At 49.6% G+C, this 16,883-nt stretch overlaps 1 protein-coding gene across 4 annotated transcripts in view; it reads right to left on the reverse strand.

Annotated features, from left to right (window-relative positions):
• Positions 1-16,883, reverse strand: part of AFAP1L2 (actin filament associated protein 1 like 2) — a 63,562-nt gene that overhangs the window by 35,369 nt on the left and 11,310 nt on the right. For 2 of the 4 annotated variants that reach the window (XM_083843146.1, XM_083843144.1), the window contains exon 1: positions 6,227-6,260. The exons of the other annotated variants lie outside the window; for them this stretch is intronic. In XM_083843146.1, the coding sequence (XP_083699272.1) occupies positions 6,227-6,245 (19 nt within the window). In that variant the 5' untranslated portion in view covers positions 6,246-6,260. Of the gene's footprint in view, positions 1-6,226; positions 6,261-16,883 lie in introns of those variants that run through there. 4 annotated transcript variants of the gene reach the window in all.

Below are 16,883 nucleotides of genomic sequence, written 5' to 3' on the forward strand. Positions count from 1 at the left end.
CAAATTCACCCAGACGCACAGAGGGGTGAGAAGGAGCTCAGGACAAGGTAACCCTACTGCACCTCTGCCTTCTTCCCCAGCAGGGCCCCACAGGAGCCCAGGGGGCTGCGGCAGCAGAGCACCAGGACAAAGAGTGGCCTTTTTATTTCCCAAGAAAACTCGAAAACTTTTCCCTTTCTTTTCTGACTGTGAGGCATGGGAAATGAAAGACAGCTCTCAAACCAAAAAAACAACCATTTACCGGATAAAAAAGATTTTCTTACTTTGTCTGTCTTGCACTTTGTTTACATGAACGAGAGCCAGTTATCCAGAGTGGGAACAATACGCTGAATTAAATCTCTGAAACCCATTACATAAATATGCCGAAGGTATTGCTAATCCTATCACAGATTTAAGAGTTAGATCATTATTTTCATTTACCATTTCAGCAGAAAATCCGTGACAAGAAACTGCTGATGAACAAGATCAGGCCCTTCCAGCAAATTCAGCTTCCTTCGAACTTTTCTGCGCTCATGTTTGACTCCTTAATCTCCCTCTTAACAGACGTCTGAGAGATCCTTGTAGTTGGGCTATAATTTACCCAGTCTGGCATTTCTCTTTTCTTAGCATTGCATGCCAATAAGTAGTTATGTGATCCTCAGGAACTCCCCCTGCCCACCTGGGTTATTTGGGGAGCACCTGGGGGGTCACGCAGGGGACCAAAGGGAGCAGCACAAGCAGGCGGGAGCGCTTTGGCCAGGACCCATCCGTGCTGCCCCTGCTCCAAGCCGTGTTTTCCATCCCAAAGGTGAACATAACATAGTTAAATGTTGGCACTAATGAATTAATAGCTTTTAATGAAAGTAATAACTTGAAGGAAGTCTCTTATTCTACCGTGAGGCGCAGCCTGGCCAGCACACTGCTCTGCCTCCGGCGCTGGAACCAATTCAGTCAAGGACACGATTAGCATCTTGCAAGCAGGAACTGCCCTTGAGATAATTTTATAATGCTCGCAGTCATAAAGAGAAACACATCCTCAAAACCACTGGTGAGTGAGCTGCAACTAGAGCAGCAGAGCCCCAGTTTTGCAGAGAAGGTACCGAAAACCAGTGGCCATTCAATGTGCTGATGGTCCGGAGAAAGGGGCAGCAGCGAGGAGGGGAGCCCCGGGCTGTGTGCTCCAGACCTCCCCCTCACCACACTGCTTCGCTCACTTGTCCAGGGAGTATTTGGGATACTGCTTAGGGAGGGATTTTCTCATTTGCTGTCTCCTGTTCCTGTCTCGCAAAGGCTGTCCAAGCCCTCGCAGCTGCACCAGCCCTTTCCCACACAGGCTGCCACTGCAAATTCACTCAACCTGTTGCCTCTCCTTCCATCAATTTCCAGCCCCAAAGGCGAAGCTGAGGCAGCCAGGGAACACAAAGCCACAGAGCCTTTAAATCTTCTTGGGTTAGGGAAAATACGAGGATTGTTTCTGTTGTGGTTTGTTGCAGTTTCATTTGTTTTATTGCTACCTGCTTGTCCAGGCTTTCTAAGCAGCAGCAAGGCAGGTGAAGGAGCGGAAAGACAAATGGCTAGGAAAACACTGCCCATTTTTAGGGCTAGGCATACATTATTGCAGAATTAACTGAAAACAATGAAGCGATTTTTTTTTAATGAAGTAAAAAGCAATTTTGATTTCACACATTTGTTTCAACAGAAAAAGAAAAGAGGGGCAGGAGCTGGGTGGAGGTTGGATCCACCAAGACAGGGCAGCTGCCCTCTTACCGTTACCTCCAAGGGGGCAGGCAGGTTCAAATCCCTCCCCTGCCTGAAGGGATTTGAATTTGTCTTTTAGCTCTGCCTCTCTGTTAGTTTGGAGCCAAACTATTGACCTGCATTTTGCAACACTTCATAAATTGGTCCTGCTAACCTGAGAAAAGACACTGTGCAATTAAATATTTTTCAGAAGTGGACATTTTTCCATATTCGCCCTTCACCACAGGCAAGCTTAGGCCAAAACCAAAGGCTTCAGTGATGGGGCTGGTTTTCTAAGCCTCACCAAGGATACACGCCCAGCACTGGTTAACACTCGGATGCTGGCTTCACTGAGGCAATTTTTCCTCTCAGCACACCTCACTGTGTCCACGCCTTGGCCATCTTGCTCTGATTTCTCTGCCCTATTTAGGTGGCAGCGGGGACTTGCACACGTACCCAAGGCACGCTGCCTTTCTTGCATGAGTCAGCAGCAAGCAACAGGAGAGCTGTTATCTGCAATTGAGAAAGAATTAAGCGATTTTGAAGACTGTGAGTGTTTTGGACTAGTTAGCTGACTGACAGCAGGAACACTTCAGAAAAGGCTGCATTATGAAAAACAGACTTCAAAAGGAAAAGTGACAAGGGCCAGAGTGTTTACGGTGCCTGAGGAAGTCATTACAATTTAAAAGGACACAGATTGGGCAAGTACACTATGCTAAGAAAGCTGATCTACTGCCAACGAGTTTCTTTTAGCTTTCCCACTGCTCCCCAGCCTGTTAGAAATGCAGCTTCATGAACACCTGTGTCTCAAAACATTTTTACAGAAAACCCTTGCAACAGCTGAAAACCTGAGGAAGACGCCACCATGAAGAACTAGATGCCTCCTGCTCCCATTTTTCTTTTCCCCTTACTAACGGCTGTCTTGCTTTCATCGTTTCCAAACAAGAGAGGGTTTCTGCAAATCCCTCAGAGATAAGACGTTTCTTAGAGGACTGGATCTGTATGTGGCACAGTTTATCATCCCTCATCGTAGTTCAGAGGGTGGTGTTTTTTTGAAGCAAGGGCTTCAAAGGCATCTGGGGTCCGCGAGCACTGGTGTTTGCTTTGGTGGTGAGCGGCCTGCCAGGTCAGGAGTGCTGCTCCAGCTGGAGAGGCGTGATGCTAGCCAGAGATGAAACCGAATGCAAAACTAGGTGGTTTCCAGTCACAAACAACCATTGCTAAATTGCTGCTGCTTTGAGATACGTGCTATGCCACGAGTGGTTTTGAACGGGGGCTCAAACGAACACAAGCTTATGACAGCAAAAGCTCAGCTGAAACCTGTCGCGCTTGTTCTGTTCCCCTCAGCAAGCTCCACATTCATCCCCTTCCACCAGGCCTTAACACTTCTGGGAGAGCAAGAGACAAAGGCAGCCAGCTGCAGTGAGACCCAAAGCCAAAAGATTTGTGGTTTTGCAGTGAAGTCAAAGCTGGTGTTAGACCAGGGCCATTTCGGCCCATCACCTATTCCCCACCTGAAGGCTTTAATGCCCGTTTTCTCTAAACTTTTCCCCTACTGTAAAGACTCTTCTGCTCAATGGTTCGCATCCAGACAGCGACACAGATGATTAAAACGAGTCCCCAGCCCTCAGAGGGCACAGGGCTCGGGGTGTCTCGCTGGGTGCAGGTGAGATGAGGTGAGCCAGGCCAGAGGAACAAGCCCCAGCGGCGCCGCTCGCAGACGGTCCCTGGGGACCGCCCCGCTCCCAGCTGGACGGGTCGCCGTGGTTAAGTCCCTGGGGCTGCTTATCTGTCAAGAGTGCTAAAAACAAATAAATAAATATATATTCTGGAAGTTTGGCAAGCTTAACCAGGCTTCCAGAAACACTCTGAGGAAGCTCACAGGATGTCATAACGCAAAGTATTTACTGAAAATTGTCTCAGCATTCAAATGCTACTTGTGGGCTTAGTTCAAACCGTGTTGGATCCCATCTGCTTCAGACTTGTGGATCTAACCATAATTTCACAGGAAGGGAAGTTGTCACTTCTCCCCACAGGTCTCACAGGGCCCCCATTTCACAAGCTCCTGGCAATTGTGAGGGAAACAGAGCAATCTTTGCACAAACACAGCCGCTGCTGGAAGAGGACTCATCACAAGAAGGTACACACCAGGGCGGCCACGCCTCAGGATGCACGGGCAGACTGGCAAAAGGCTTCTGGCTGTGAAAGCACATGTACCACTTCAAAAGCTGCTCTGGGAGGTATCAGTGGCACCATCACCCTGACCCAGACACAAGCAGCCACCCGAGTATTTGGGCCACGAACCAAAGGTAACAGGGCAAGAAGACAGCTTCAGACCAACACCTCAAAGGTGTTCAGAGAAATCTGATGGCTTCATTTCTAGCAAGAGGCTGCAGCCTGGATGGGGGACATCTAATCCCGCTGCCCTAACTGGACTGCGTACCATCTTTCCTCCTTCACCAGGTGTGAAAGTGCACACCATGGCTAATGCAATGGTAACATCAGGTACCACATCAAACCCGAACGATCACTGCTGTTCACAGGATTTTAAATACAGAGTACACAGAGATCTCGTTATTGCTGTACAGTCACCGCAGATATCTACCTGAGCCGTACCTTCTTTTGTTAAAGATCCACACAGCCCCCACTGAAGCTTACCAATAAAGTTTTAGTTTAAGCACAGAGAAGAAGGATGACCTCTTTAACAGAAACTTCAGTTTTACGCAGGAGCGAACAAACAGTGTAGATATTTCCCAATTCATGTCACGGAGATCCAGATGTTCAGCTCTGGGGATCCCAAAATACCACCAAAAAAAAAAAAGTTCAAGATGAAACTGAAACAAACGCAAACTATGTTTCATTGAAATGGGAAACCACAAACCATTCCACTTTCAGTGGGAAGCCTGAACATTGGGATTTTGTTTGTTTCTAGAAAAAGAAAGACTGATTCCACCATCTTTCAACAGCCAGTAACTCCACCAGGCTGCTGGGGCTCTCCTCTGGGACAGGAGAGACCTAGGACCAAAACTGAGGTCAGGCTGGGGAGAACTGCAGGCAAGTCCCGTGCGCCCCAAACACCAGTTTATCTGGAGCAGCTGACTCCCATTTTATCCCATATAAGTTGTTCCCCTACATACGCATGTTTGTACACATGTATGTATATATGATACTACTGTTCCTTGACTAGGAGCCTGACACGGGGTGATTTGCAAGGCTCGGGATCAGGGACGTGGCCCACTATTTTCCTACTACAGAAGGAAAAACCCCACTATGTCTGAATTTGGCCATTTTCCTTCCCTTCTCCCACTGCCAACAACAGCTCCCCCAAGCACATGCTCCCATGGTGAGACCCAGCAGTTTCTGTGAAGGGTTTGCCCGGTGCTGACATTTATCAGGAGACAGTTGCTGAGCCCTCAGCCACCTTCCAGCGCTGCCCGTGACCTACGTGGTGTGCTCCAGCCTCCGTGCCCTGCAGCCCAGGTCGGTACGAGCAGCTCCCAGTCCAACCGGTGAAAGTTAGACCAGGACCTGGCCTCGTTGCAGGGAGACAGCCACAAGACCAAACACCAGTGTTGAAAAGCAAACAGCTCCAAAATCAAGAGTCATAAAGCAACCCTAAACTTCTGTTTGAAAATATTTAGACAGGATGTCGTGCTGAGCTGACACATCTGGCTTCCAGAAGCACTCCGGGTCAGAGCTACGCTGAAAAATAAAAAATCTCGTTGCCCTCAAAAAGGGCAGTGGGAGCCTGGGACACTGCTGCAGCCACCCAGCGAAGCTCCAGGAGCTGAAGAGCAGCTGAAGCAGCCCACGCTGCTGTCCCTCCCACCCAGCACAGCTTTCATGCTCAGAAGTCACCTGCAAAGTCCTCTGGCCCTGTACCACCTACATGGATGGATGGATGATAAGCAGGCTCTGTTAAATTCCTGTGTTTCCCTTACCCTACGGCTAACAAACCCATCTTCTCAGTAACTCAAAAGCACGGACCTTCACAAAACACCGCATTGTCGCGACCGGCCCGCTCATGGCCCCAATTCACCACGAGGAAGGTAAGCGTGTGGTTGCCTCCATCCCTCGGCAGCGTGCCCTCGCCCACACAACTCACTTATCAGCAAGGCTGGGGCAGGATCTGAGCCCGGGCCTGGGCCAGGGAGGACACCTCAGCAGGAAAGCGGGCAGGAGCTTGCCTGCGCTTTCCCAACTGGCAGGAGGTTACAGACCTCCTACATCCAGCTAACAGAAAGGAGAGGAGCTCCTCAGATGCACGCTGTGTTCATCCCTAAAACATTTTACCTTCTAGGAGAGGCAGGGAGCAGGCCCCACATCTCCAACAGCACAAAAATATTCTTTTCTTTCCCTTGTTACATTATGTGTGGCCAGAGAGCACCAACCGGGAAAAAACAAAAACGAAAAATTGGCCGATCGCCCTCCCTGCGTGCTTCCCACACAGACAGGCACCCCTTCTCCGATAAGGGTCGCTAAGCCAGGATGCGTTTTGTCTGCTGCTTACCTAATAAAAAATAGATCATAAATCGTGGCGAGCTTCCAGGTCCTCCTTACTGTCCAAGCAGCATCAACAAAGGCGAGAAGGCAAATGCAGAGCGTACCCGGGGGACCTGGAAACACCCAGAGGCTCCCGAAATAGTCGCTGCTCGGAACGTCTCAGCTGGAGCACGCCTGGGACCCGCTTCCCCGCACGGCAGAGGCTCCCGGCGGCGGGTCAGGAGGTGCATTCCTCCACTAAAAATACTGTGAGAAAGAACGGCGGGGCGGCAGGCCCAGCTCAGCCCCTTGGAGGAGCCACCGGGGCTGCTCAGGCCTCCTGCCGGGCGGCGTTTGGGTTGGAAGAGCCCTCGGGGGAAAAGGGCTGCTGCTTGTGTTGTCCCCTGAAAGCTGCTCAGTCTGGTTTTGGCTGTACGTAGACGGGAAATACGTAGCAGCGCAGATTTGAGAGCATTAGAAGTAAAAGACCTGAAATCAGCACAAAAAACCGATAGCAATCAGCCCATCACCATAGGAACAGGTTTAGTGTTGTGGCGGCCAGAGGACCGGGTCCTGTCGGCTTGCGTCCTCCTGGTAACCCTGGGAAAATCATCGGCTCTTAATCACAGATCTGGGGGAACATTGCACATCAGTGTTTGCACTGCCACGTTACGTCTTGGCTCTGCTGAAGGCTTCCCTTGGCTCCCAAGGTGCTGGAAGACAAACATGTATTTTCTTTTCATTTCAAGACGGCTGAAAGCCACAGCCTGAGCAACAATGAGAACTGTATGTGATTAGGAATAAATGAATAAAACAGCCTTGAACAAACAAACAGAAATCCCCTGGCCTCAAATCCCAGACCAAAACCCCGGGGGTCCAGAAGGTTGCAGCGACAGTGGGACCCGCGCGCCCAAGGTGACAGCCGGTGCTCCACGGCGAAGCAGCTCCACTGCAGCAGCAGCAGCACACCCTGCAAACAGCCAGCAGGGTCTGGGTCTGCCTTCCGGGCGCTCAGCAGGGCGAACCTGGGGGCTCAGCACGGTGCGAGACACCGCTGAGGTACCACTGCCACTGCAGCTGATGGAGTTGTTCTCCCACCCCGGAGCACAGTGCCGTGCTAGGGACAGCCTCCGGCTTCCCAGGTTTTTCCTGCAAGGCCACGCTGCCCAACACCGGCTGTGCGCAACCCTCCCAGGGCCCAGCAGCCCACGACAGAGGCGCTTTGCTTTCCCTGCAAGTGCACGGATCGACTGTGCCCAGCCACAAGGCGCGGTGCAGACGTACTGCCTGGAAGTCCGGCAGGTTTGGGTCATATCCAGCTAGCAAAGCCCTTTCTAAAAGGCAGGCTAACACCACTGGTCACACTCACGGCATGTGGAGGAGCCCTTTCCTTTATTCACTGCCCATTTCCTGCCCGTTTGTTTCAGCAGCGAGCTCCCTATTCTCACAGTGTGGGTGGGATATACCGAAAGGAAGGGAGCGATCCCTCCCCTCCCGCGGCACAGCAGCCACGGGGACCACAGCCCCTTGCAGGAAGGAGGAAGCTTGCAAACAGCCCTTCTGCAGAAAAGCAGCTTTTCCAGGGAAAGCATGGAAAGAGATAACAGGCTGGACACGCAGCTACCACCACAAATCGGTGCGGGAGTGCAGGGGGAGCTGCCTGCCCTGGGGAAATGGCATCCCCAGGCAACGTGGCTCATTAAGAGGGGACCAGCTGCCAGAGCTGCCAGAGGAAGGGGACACCCAGCGGAGCAACCAAAAAATTCCCTGCTTTGGCTTCATTTTTCCAGGAGGAAAGGGGCTGGGAGGGAGCGTGGGGCGGGTTCCCACCATTGCCCAGCTCCAGAGCAGACCCAGCTCCCTCTTGCGTACCCATGCAGGAGCTCCACCAAAGCTACCTGGCTGCAGGCTGCGGCTGGAGCAGGGGGATTGCAACCTCTTATCTTGGCTGCTCCTGTGAGCAGCACAAATCTTCAAAGACCTTCCCTGTGCAAGCCTTTTCCACTCTTCTATCTCTGTCCTGAGCTCACACACGAGGTTTTTCAGGCAAAACACAAGTTTACCCTGGCAGTTTGATGCCTTGTCAGTGGTTTTCTTGAACCGACTCCTTTCGGTCACCTCACAGCTCAAACCCGGAGGTCTGGGTCCACGACCAAGCCCGAGGACGGGAAAGGAGGTGGAGGAACCCACCGCCACCTCTGGCCAAGATCTCCTGGGTTTCTCCTCCCAGCCTCCGCAGGGCTCCAGCCCGCTGTCCGTGCTGTCAGCGCGCGCAGTGCCAGATGACTCAGCCTGCAGCTTCCCCTCAGGATTTCACGCCGAGATCCAGGCGGCAGCGGTGCAGGGGAAGGTGGAGGGAGCGGTTTTGCACCACTGTGTCAAAACAATGTCGTTTGTTTTGCTGGGCGGACGCCCGCCCCCTGACAGGAATGCTCCCACCGGGGACGCAAAGCAAAGCCGGGAGCCACCGCGAGCCGAGCACCTTGCAAGGTGCAGCCTTCCCACAGCCGCACGGGACCCTGCCCGGACAAATCCTCTTGCAGCTTTCTGCCAGCACAGCTGCGGGTGTCAAAGACACTGACTCAATATGCTGTAATTTAAAACAAACTTCATCCCTTCGACTAAAAAAAAAAAAAAGAAAGAAAGAAAAGAAAAAAAGACTCGGTTATCCTGCAGACTTACTCCCTTTCCCTCTCTTCCTCCAAAATCAGAGTTTACTGGGCCACTGGCAAAGAACTGCTTTGCTGGAGGGATGGAAACCTTGACAGTGGTCACACTTAAGGAGTAACAGATGTGCATTTCCACTAGAAATCCCTTCTGCCCAGCTGAACTCCAGGACGCGTAGGAGACCTGGCGTTCCTCTGATGAGGAACATCCCAGCGACACTTCCAAACCTCTAAAAATAGAGGGCAGCCAGAGGGGGTCAACATGGTGAACACCACGCTTGGCTGGGTCGCAGAGCATCCCTGCCCATGGCTCTGCCCACCCCGACCACGGCTGGCCAGGGGTGGGAGCTCACCTTCAGCTCACAGCAAAGGGCAGCTTGGGCATGCATGGGAAGCGACTGACCTGCCAGGAGAGACTTCATGCTGAACCTAAATAAGCAAAACAGAGAGCATCTTCCCTCCAGCCAAGCAGAACTGCTGATGAAACCACCTTTGTGCACGACACATTTAGTGGCGCTTCGAGGAAACCAGAGGCAATAAATCCATTAGAACAGAAAAGCCTCTTTTCTAGCCCTGAAGGTACAGTCCCAACACTTGAGATTTTCGTCTGCAGAACAGCTTAAGAGCCACAAGTTCACAGGTACCTGAGTGTGCCAAAAGTAGATGCAGCGTGAAGGGATGGAGGTTCACCCATGCGGCTGCGTCACGCACTGCGGGAACACAGGCCCTGCTCAAGAGCTAAAACTCTCTTGACTGAGACAGATTGTGCCTCTGCGGAAAGCAGTGCCTCTTGTCCTTTCCCTATATACCACTAAGAAATGTCTGTCTCTGCCTCCTTTACCCCCCATCAGGTGTTTATACACAGTGACAAGACCCTCCGAGCCTTCTCTTCCCCAGGTTGAACAGTCCCAGCTCTCTCAGCCTCCCCTCCTGTGCCAGATGCACCAATCCCTCCAACATCTTCTTGGTCCTTTGCTGAGCCAGCCCCAGTACGTGGTCCTCTGAGGAGGAGTACCACGGTCCTCCACCAGGACCTCTGAATGTTTCCTTGCAAAGCTGCTTTCCAGCCGCTCAGCCCACCACAGGTACTGGTGCAGTTATTCCTCTCCAAAGCAGGACTCTGCACTTCTTTGCTAAACTTCAGAAGCCTTTGGCTCATATCTCCAGCCTGCTCAAGTCCCTCCAAACACCAGCACAACCCTCTGGTGCACTGAACATTTCTCGAGTTTTGTTATCTGCAAAACTACCGAGGATGCTCCCCATCAGCTAGGTCTTTAATGAAGATGTTGAACAGTATTCGCCCCAGTATCGACCCCTGGGCACACCTCTAGCGACTGGCCCCCAGCTAGACTTTGTGCCACGAAGCACGGCAGTTCAGGGAGTTTCATCTCACCTCCCCGCCTACTCCTGAGACGATGTTATGGGAAAGCCTTAATAAAGTCAAGATAAACAACATCCACTGCTCTCCCCTCAGCCACCAAGCCAGTCCTCTTATCAGCGTTTTACACGCATCAAGCCTGTAAGATGATAGTGTGTAAAAAATAAAGCAAACATTTTCCCAAGCTGTCTACTCATCAAAAGCTAAGCATGAGTAGTAAGGTGTGGGTTTTTTGTTTGCGCTTTTTTTTTAAGCTTGTTTAGAGAGAATAACATTGCATATCCATGGGTTGTGTTTGTTTTAGGACTTAAACACGGAGATAAGAATACTCATATATCACCAGACAGAATCTGGCTCCCTCACCTGTATTTCTACACGCTACCTCAAACCAAGCTACAGATGCAGCAGTTTGATATTCTGTGGGCTCATTTTGATCAGCATTCACCTGCATTCGGTTTACAATTGAAACATTGGCACCGTGTCAAGTTACATCACACCACTTTGGCAGCATCTGAATGCCTCCCACTACTGCATCACACATTTTCTCTTGGCCTTTTTTTTTTCATAGGGTTAGAAGAACATCTTGTTCTGAAATCTTGTATAGTGTATACAAAATAAATAAATAAATAAAAATCATACAAATAGATTGAAGCTGCTTTGTAAAAGTCCTGGGTCAGATCCAAAGCAGCCCTGGTCTTTCGCAGCCTGAACTTTATTCCAACAGAACAATTTGCTCCGCATTAATGAAATCTTGATTTGAGCTTCACCATCAACAGACGGGTTACTACAAGGGGACTGGCCTATTCCAGAAGTCTGCTAGCCCAGAGGAAGGAAATCTGCCTGGAGATCTGTTGCAGAAGCCACACACAAGCAGCTCCTGGCCACAAGTACGAGCAGCTTTGGCCAGATAGCACGCATACAGAGAACTCTCATGAAATGGTTAAGCACAGCTCACGTAGCCCTCGACTATTCCCTGCAGGCAAGGATCCTCCCCACACACCCTGAAGGCAGCTGCTTTGCAATATGAGTATCAGGGATTTATTCCAGATTCAGCATCTGGGTCGTACTGTCCCAAAGCTCATGCTTGTTAAGGTCCACGGGTATGGATGGGGAGAGGGATGGCACCCGCTTAAAGTTCCACTAAGAAGCACGGGCTAGAGAGCCACTACATCCCCAAAACTGCAGCTTCTGGAGGAGAGGTGCTGTTTCTCTCCATGGCTATTAATCTGAAGAATCCCAGAAATGCTGCAGGTGGAAGAGACCTCAGGCATCCCTAATCCAGCCACATGCTCAGAGCAGCATTAACTCCTAATTCACACCAGGTCACTTTGGGCTCTTTCCAGTGATCAGGTCTTGAAAACTTCCAAGGATGGAGACTGCACAACCTCTCCATGCAGCCTTGTCCACAGCTTGACTCTCTTCATCATCAGAAAGATTTTTCTCATATCATGCCTGAACCTTCCCTCTTCTGTTCGTCCTGGGCCCGCAGTTGGGCTGGAGGAGGCTGTCCTTGTGGCCAAGCATCACCATTACATTCTAAGCCAGAAAATATCCAGTTTTCCATTCAGAAGATGGAGGCAAACATTTCTTTTTCATTTTTTAGCTGTCAAAATATTTATTTTACACCAGTCAAACAAAATACTCCATTTAAACTTTTCTCCACTTTGTGGGAGGGGTGGGAGTTGAGAAAAGCAAATCATAATTTATTCAGGGTTTAAAAACAGACAGACAAACAAGACTACGTTGACAGAAGTTGTATTTGCTGCAAAGTCTTTTTGACACAAGTCTTCCTTTCCTTGTTTAAAATTCAGTCTGTTAGGACTTGAGCCTGTTTTCCTTGAAGTCAATCAGAGACTTTCCTCAACACAGAGAATTTCATCCTCAGATTGAAATAAAACAAATTATGGATACAAACACTCAAGAATCCAATTTAAGAACTGGGTTTTTAAGTTGAATATAATATTTCAAACAGACACGAATAGCACAAGGGCCTTGGAGGGCTTGGACAGCTCCAGCCAACAGGCCGAGCCTAAGAGGCGCTGTGGAAACAGGGACAGTAAATTCCCCAAAATGAGTTTATTTGTTGGCAAAGACAGAGCAATTCCATTCTGATTTATTTCTACTTTGAAAGAGACATTCAACAGCTTCCCAGCATTAAGACATTTTCACACTCGAGTCCAAAAGGGGCTTAGAGCTACTTATGCCCAGTTACTGTACATTTCCACAACAGCGTGGAGCCTTGGCAGGCTACTCAACCAGCTGGTGAGCCTCAAATCCACCAGAATGTGAGGAATAAAATATTTTTCCTCCCAAATTTCTGAGCAGCTGTTTCTCAGGAAAGACATTGGCCAACTTTCAACAAATCTGCTGGGCAGGAAGTAGATGCAATCACTTTAACATCGCTCCCAAAGCCAAGGGTGTCTTCACCTCGCTAGCACCATTTTCAGAGCGATTATTTCATAGCACAGAAAATGTTTAAGTTAAGCTGAAGAGGCTTAACAAGAAATGCAGAAGTAACGTTTAAGGTACTGGACAAAGCTGTTTGCTCTCTTTATGTCACACCCCTCTCCATATCCTTTCCTACCGGTTAGGGAAACATCAAGGTTATTTCAGTGACCAAAAAGCTTTCCAAATGAGGAACCCATGAAGCTAACGAGCCCCATGCTCCTCTTCCTTTTCCCTGCTATTGGCTACAGTTTCGGTTCTGCCCTGCACTTTCAGTGGTATTCATCCCACCCTTCACTGAGCCACATCAATTCAGTGAGAGTAATGTGTGGCAACAACAAAAGGGATTTTGGTGGGGACGAGGGAGTTTCCCTTCCCTTCCTCCCCCATTTTTCACCTTGGCTGACCAGGGGAATTGGCTCCGAGGGTGGGCTGACTGTCCGAGCACAAGGCGAGCAGCAGAAGTGCCTGGCCAGCAGGGAGAGCTGAGGGCACACGTGGCAGCCCCCCTTTCCAGGGGGTGTGAGATGTTCAGCAGCTCGGGTCGTCTCCTGTGCTGACACCCTCAGAGACCTCCCGCTCACTTCGCACACTCCCTTCAGGCTCTCACTGAATTGGAAACAGTCAAAGGTCAGCCTATCCCATCCCCTTTTCTCTCATTAGTCTCTCCCCACCCCTGGCATCTCTGTTAATTGGAAGCCACCCACACGTTTGCTTCACATGACAGCTCCATCCACTAACATTTAACAGCCGACATTTTTCCCCTCATTTTGTTGATTCAAAGGCAGGTTTTCTTGTAATGCAGTAACCACTCCAGGATTTCAAACCTATTTCATGCAGGGAAGAGCCTCTCGTGAAACCTGTTGCTTCCTATCAGAAGATCCCTTTTGGTTAATACGTGGCTGATGCTCATCACTGAAGTGCATCTTCAGTAGGTCACAGTGCAGTGCCCTGATCACTATCACAGTGTCCACGGTATCTAGAATGCAAGCTCCTCACTAAACCATTATATGCTTTTTTTTTTTCTTCATCTTCACAAATCGGAAAAAAACCCACACCCCAGAAACCTCGAAAACCCTTCTGGCTCCCAAATCAGAAGTAAGGATGTGTGGCTGGATCCTGATAACCAGCCCCATTCAAGGTGGCCAAAGAGAGACTGCCCTAAGCTGTGCTGAACCCAAGCAGTTCTTCCAGGACGATCCTTCAGTAACGTTAACTAGTGTGCTCACCCCTAACAGACTGCTCTGGTGTTTCCTACACAGCTGCAAGGGTAATGATTGATTATTTTCAGGAACAAGCCGTGGACCTGCTGCTGCTGCTGCTATCAAGCCCCATCACAAGAGAAGACCAAGCTGCCTCCAAGGCGCACATCCTTCTGGGACATCCCATGCAGCTGCAGGGGCTTTTCTTCTGCTCCACATCGCTCCTGCACCACAGGGTCCATCTCATGGGACCACTGTCATGGCACAAGAAGGCTAGGAGGTCTTTGGGCACTTCTGCAGCATGATGATCTTGAAGGTCTTTTCCAGCCTCGATGATTCTGCGGTCACTGTAATACTGCTGGAGTCTCCGTGCCCTGGGCACATGGGCACCCATCCCACCTGGTGCCAGGTACAGCCCCTTCCAGTCCTCAGCTGGAGGTTTGGAATGGAAATTCCTACCTGGGCAGGGACTTGCAAGGCTGCTGGGCCACCACAGCCCTACCTGGAGGGATGATCCAGAACTTGGTTGCACAAGAGGTTCAGACAGATGGAAAGCAAGGGAAAAGCTTTGCCCTGAACAAGCAGTACAAGGTAGACATTCACCACAGACTCTTGCTGTTTGCCATCTTCTACGGATCTTTTAGGCTCAGACCCCAAATCAGCTTCAGGTTAGTAAAAACGCTATTATTTCTGTTGGGTTTGGCTCAGGCCCCTTCTAGGTAAAATATAAAACACAGTTAATGGAAATGCAGCGTGCATGGAGCTTCCACTCCTATTAGCAGGTCTGTCCGAGAGGACACAATTTTCCATCCATGCATTAAGCCAGTCCAATACTGACATCAGCTCATTTCCATTGATCCTGATTACATAAATAGTGACTTAATTCTCCACAGAATTGAATTTTCCATATGTTTGGATATTTTTCAGTTGCTACATGATTTCCTTGTTCCCTGCTGCATTTATTTTCCCTTTGTCCTACCACCTAAAAATTACAATCTTCACTGCAAGCAGAAATTTCTGCAGGCTTATTTTGATTTTCTGATACAATGTTTATCCTATCAATTTCTTTCCATCTAAAAGACACGCCAGCAACTATACTGCAGCATTGGGCACACCTATAGCTTTGAGGATTGTCACCAATTCTGGGCTGAAGTTACATTTTGGTACGACCTACATTAAGAGTAGCTAATAACAGTTACAGCATCCAAGCTTTCAGGTACATTTACTGGTATTTATAATTCATAAACATCAGTTTTATGAGATCTGGAAGTTGTCAAAAAAACCCCACACCCAACAACCGATTGCAAAAGTTATTGTTTTAAAGCTGGAGATGAATAGTCACACTGTGTATTTCCACCCAATAGACAGGACTGTTCCAGCCAAGGGTTAAAAGCCTGCTCCCGTGGGATAAAGCTCAGCAACATCTCCAGTTAGGCCCTTTGGGCTGTTTCATGGAGGACAGAAATCCGTGCTTCTAATCTCTTTGCTAACATACATATCACCAGTGCTACTCAAGAAAGCATTACTACTTCAAAATTCACATGGTGCCACTGGGTAAAATCTCTAATTCTCACAATACTGCTTTATATTAAAGGCACACTCAAGACAAGAGTGAACTGAAGCATGGAAATATCAAAAGCACCACCGATACCTGGGAGCACACCCGCACTGCCACGCTACATATTGCTGGATATTTACTTGGGATTAGCCAGCACTGCTACGTGTTTTCAGTCCATTAGCTTCACATTTGCCTCTATGTCATGGTCACACAGTTATCCCCTGGGCTGAAAACATCAGTGGCAGGTGAACCACTACCAGAGAGAGTCCTTTTCAGATAAATGAATATGATCATCTGCTCCTCAAGCTGTCACAGAAGAAACCTCCCTTCTATCTCTGCAAGACTTTGAAAATTGGGGTAGTTCCTGGAAACGGATGGGCAAAACAAACTGTGATAATGATAATGTACAAAGGGAAGCTGGAGGAGGAAGAGAAGGATTTGATGACATCTGGGAGCTCTCAGTCTGCTCTGCTGTAGGGTGGACAGCAGACACCTCCTCCCTCCCTCCCACCCACCCACAGGGTGGAAGCACCCAAGACTCCGTTCCTTCCTCGAGGAAGGGACATGATCAGCTCCCTCCAACCACGTTCTCTCCACTTTCCAGCTGCAAGCCTTGAGCTTCTGAATCGTCTCCCAGCACCACATCTGCACTCACACTCGTACCAGCTGCCAGCCACAGGATGATGCTGTGGGAGGCCAGCAGCTCGCTGGTAAGCATGGGCTGGCTGAGACACCTCTGGGTGCCAGGGCGGTTTGGGTTCAGTGCGACAGCAGGTAGTGTGGGCCACTATGTCCTCACCTTCTCCAGCTCTCACATCACACCTTTGGCTGTTCTTTGGCGTTGGTGAAAATGGGATTTTTTTAATTTTTTTTTTTTTGGGCCATGCCAAGAAGGGAAATTATGTGAGTGTTCCACTATATGCATCCAGTACTAATATTTCACATCACGTCCCTAGGAGTAATGAGACCTCCCAGACCATGAAGCAATCCTGACGAGATCTGAGGGGAAGTCACATCACTTGGAATATTCAGTGTCTAAATGGGGAAAACACCAGAAGACACACACTTTCTGGAACATGGGGTAAAGTAAATGATTCAAGGACTCTTTTCCCTGTATAAATTAATCTTCTCTACAGCTGTATAGCTTGGGCTACCTAATCAAGCTACTATTCCATAACCAACCCTGTTACCAGGCAGGGCTACAGTGCAGACCAAGGAAATCCCTGCTGCCAGGCATCTGTGGAGAACCTGAACATCCTTGGCATCCTGAGCGAGCACGCTTGACAGTGCATTGCTACCCAACAGGGTGGCTCCTCTCCCCAGCACGCTGCTCCCACCCCCTTGCCCTCTGGTCTGTCAGCAAGCTAAGTGAGCAGAAAAATAGCCTGGCCACAAGCTAGCTGGCAGCTGCCTGCTAGGAGAGGGAGAAGGAGAGC

Source organism: Anser anser (genome assembly GCF_964211835.1).
Source record: "Anser anser genome assembly, chromosome: 7".
Classification (NCBI taxonomy): Eukaryota; Metazoa; Chordata; class Aves; order Anseriformes; family Anatidae; genus Anser; species Anser anser.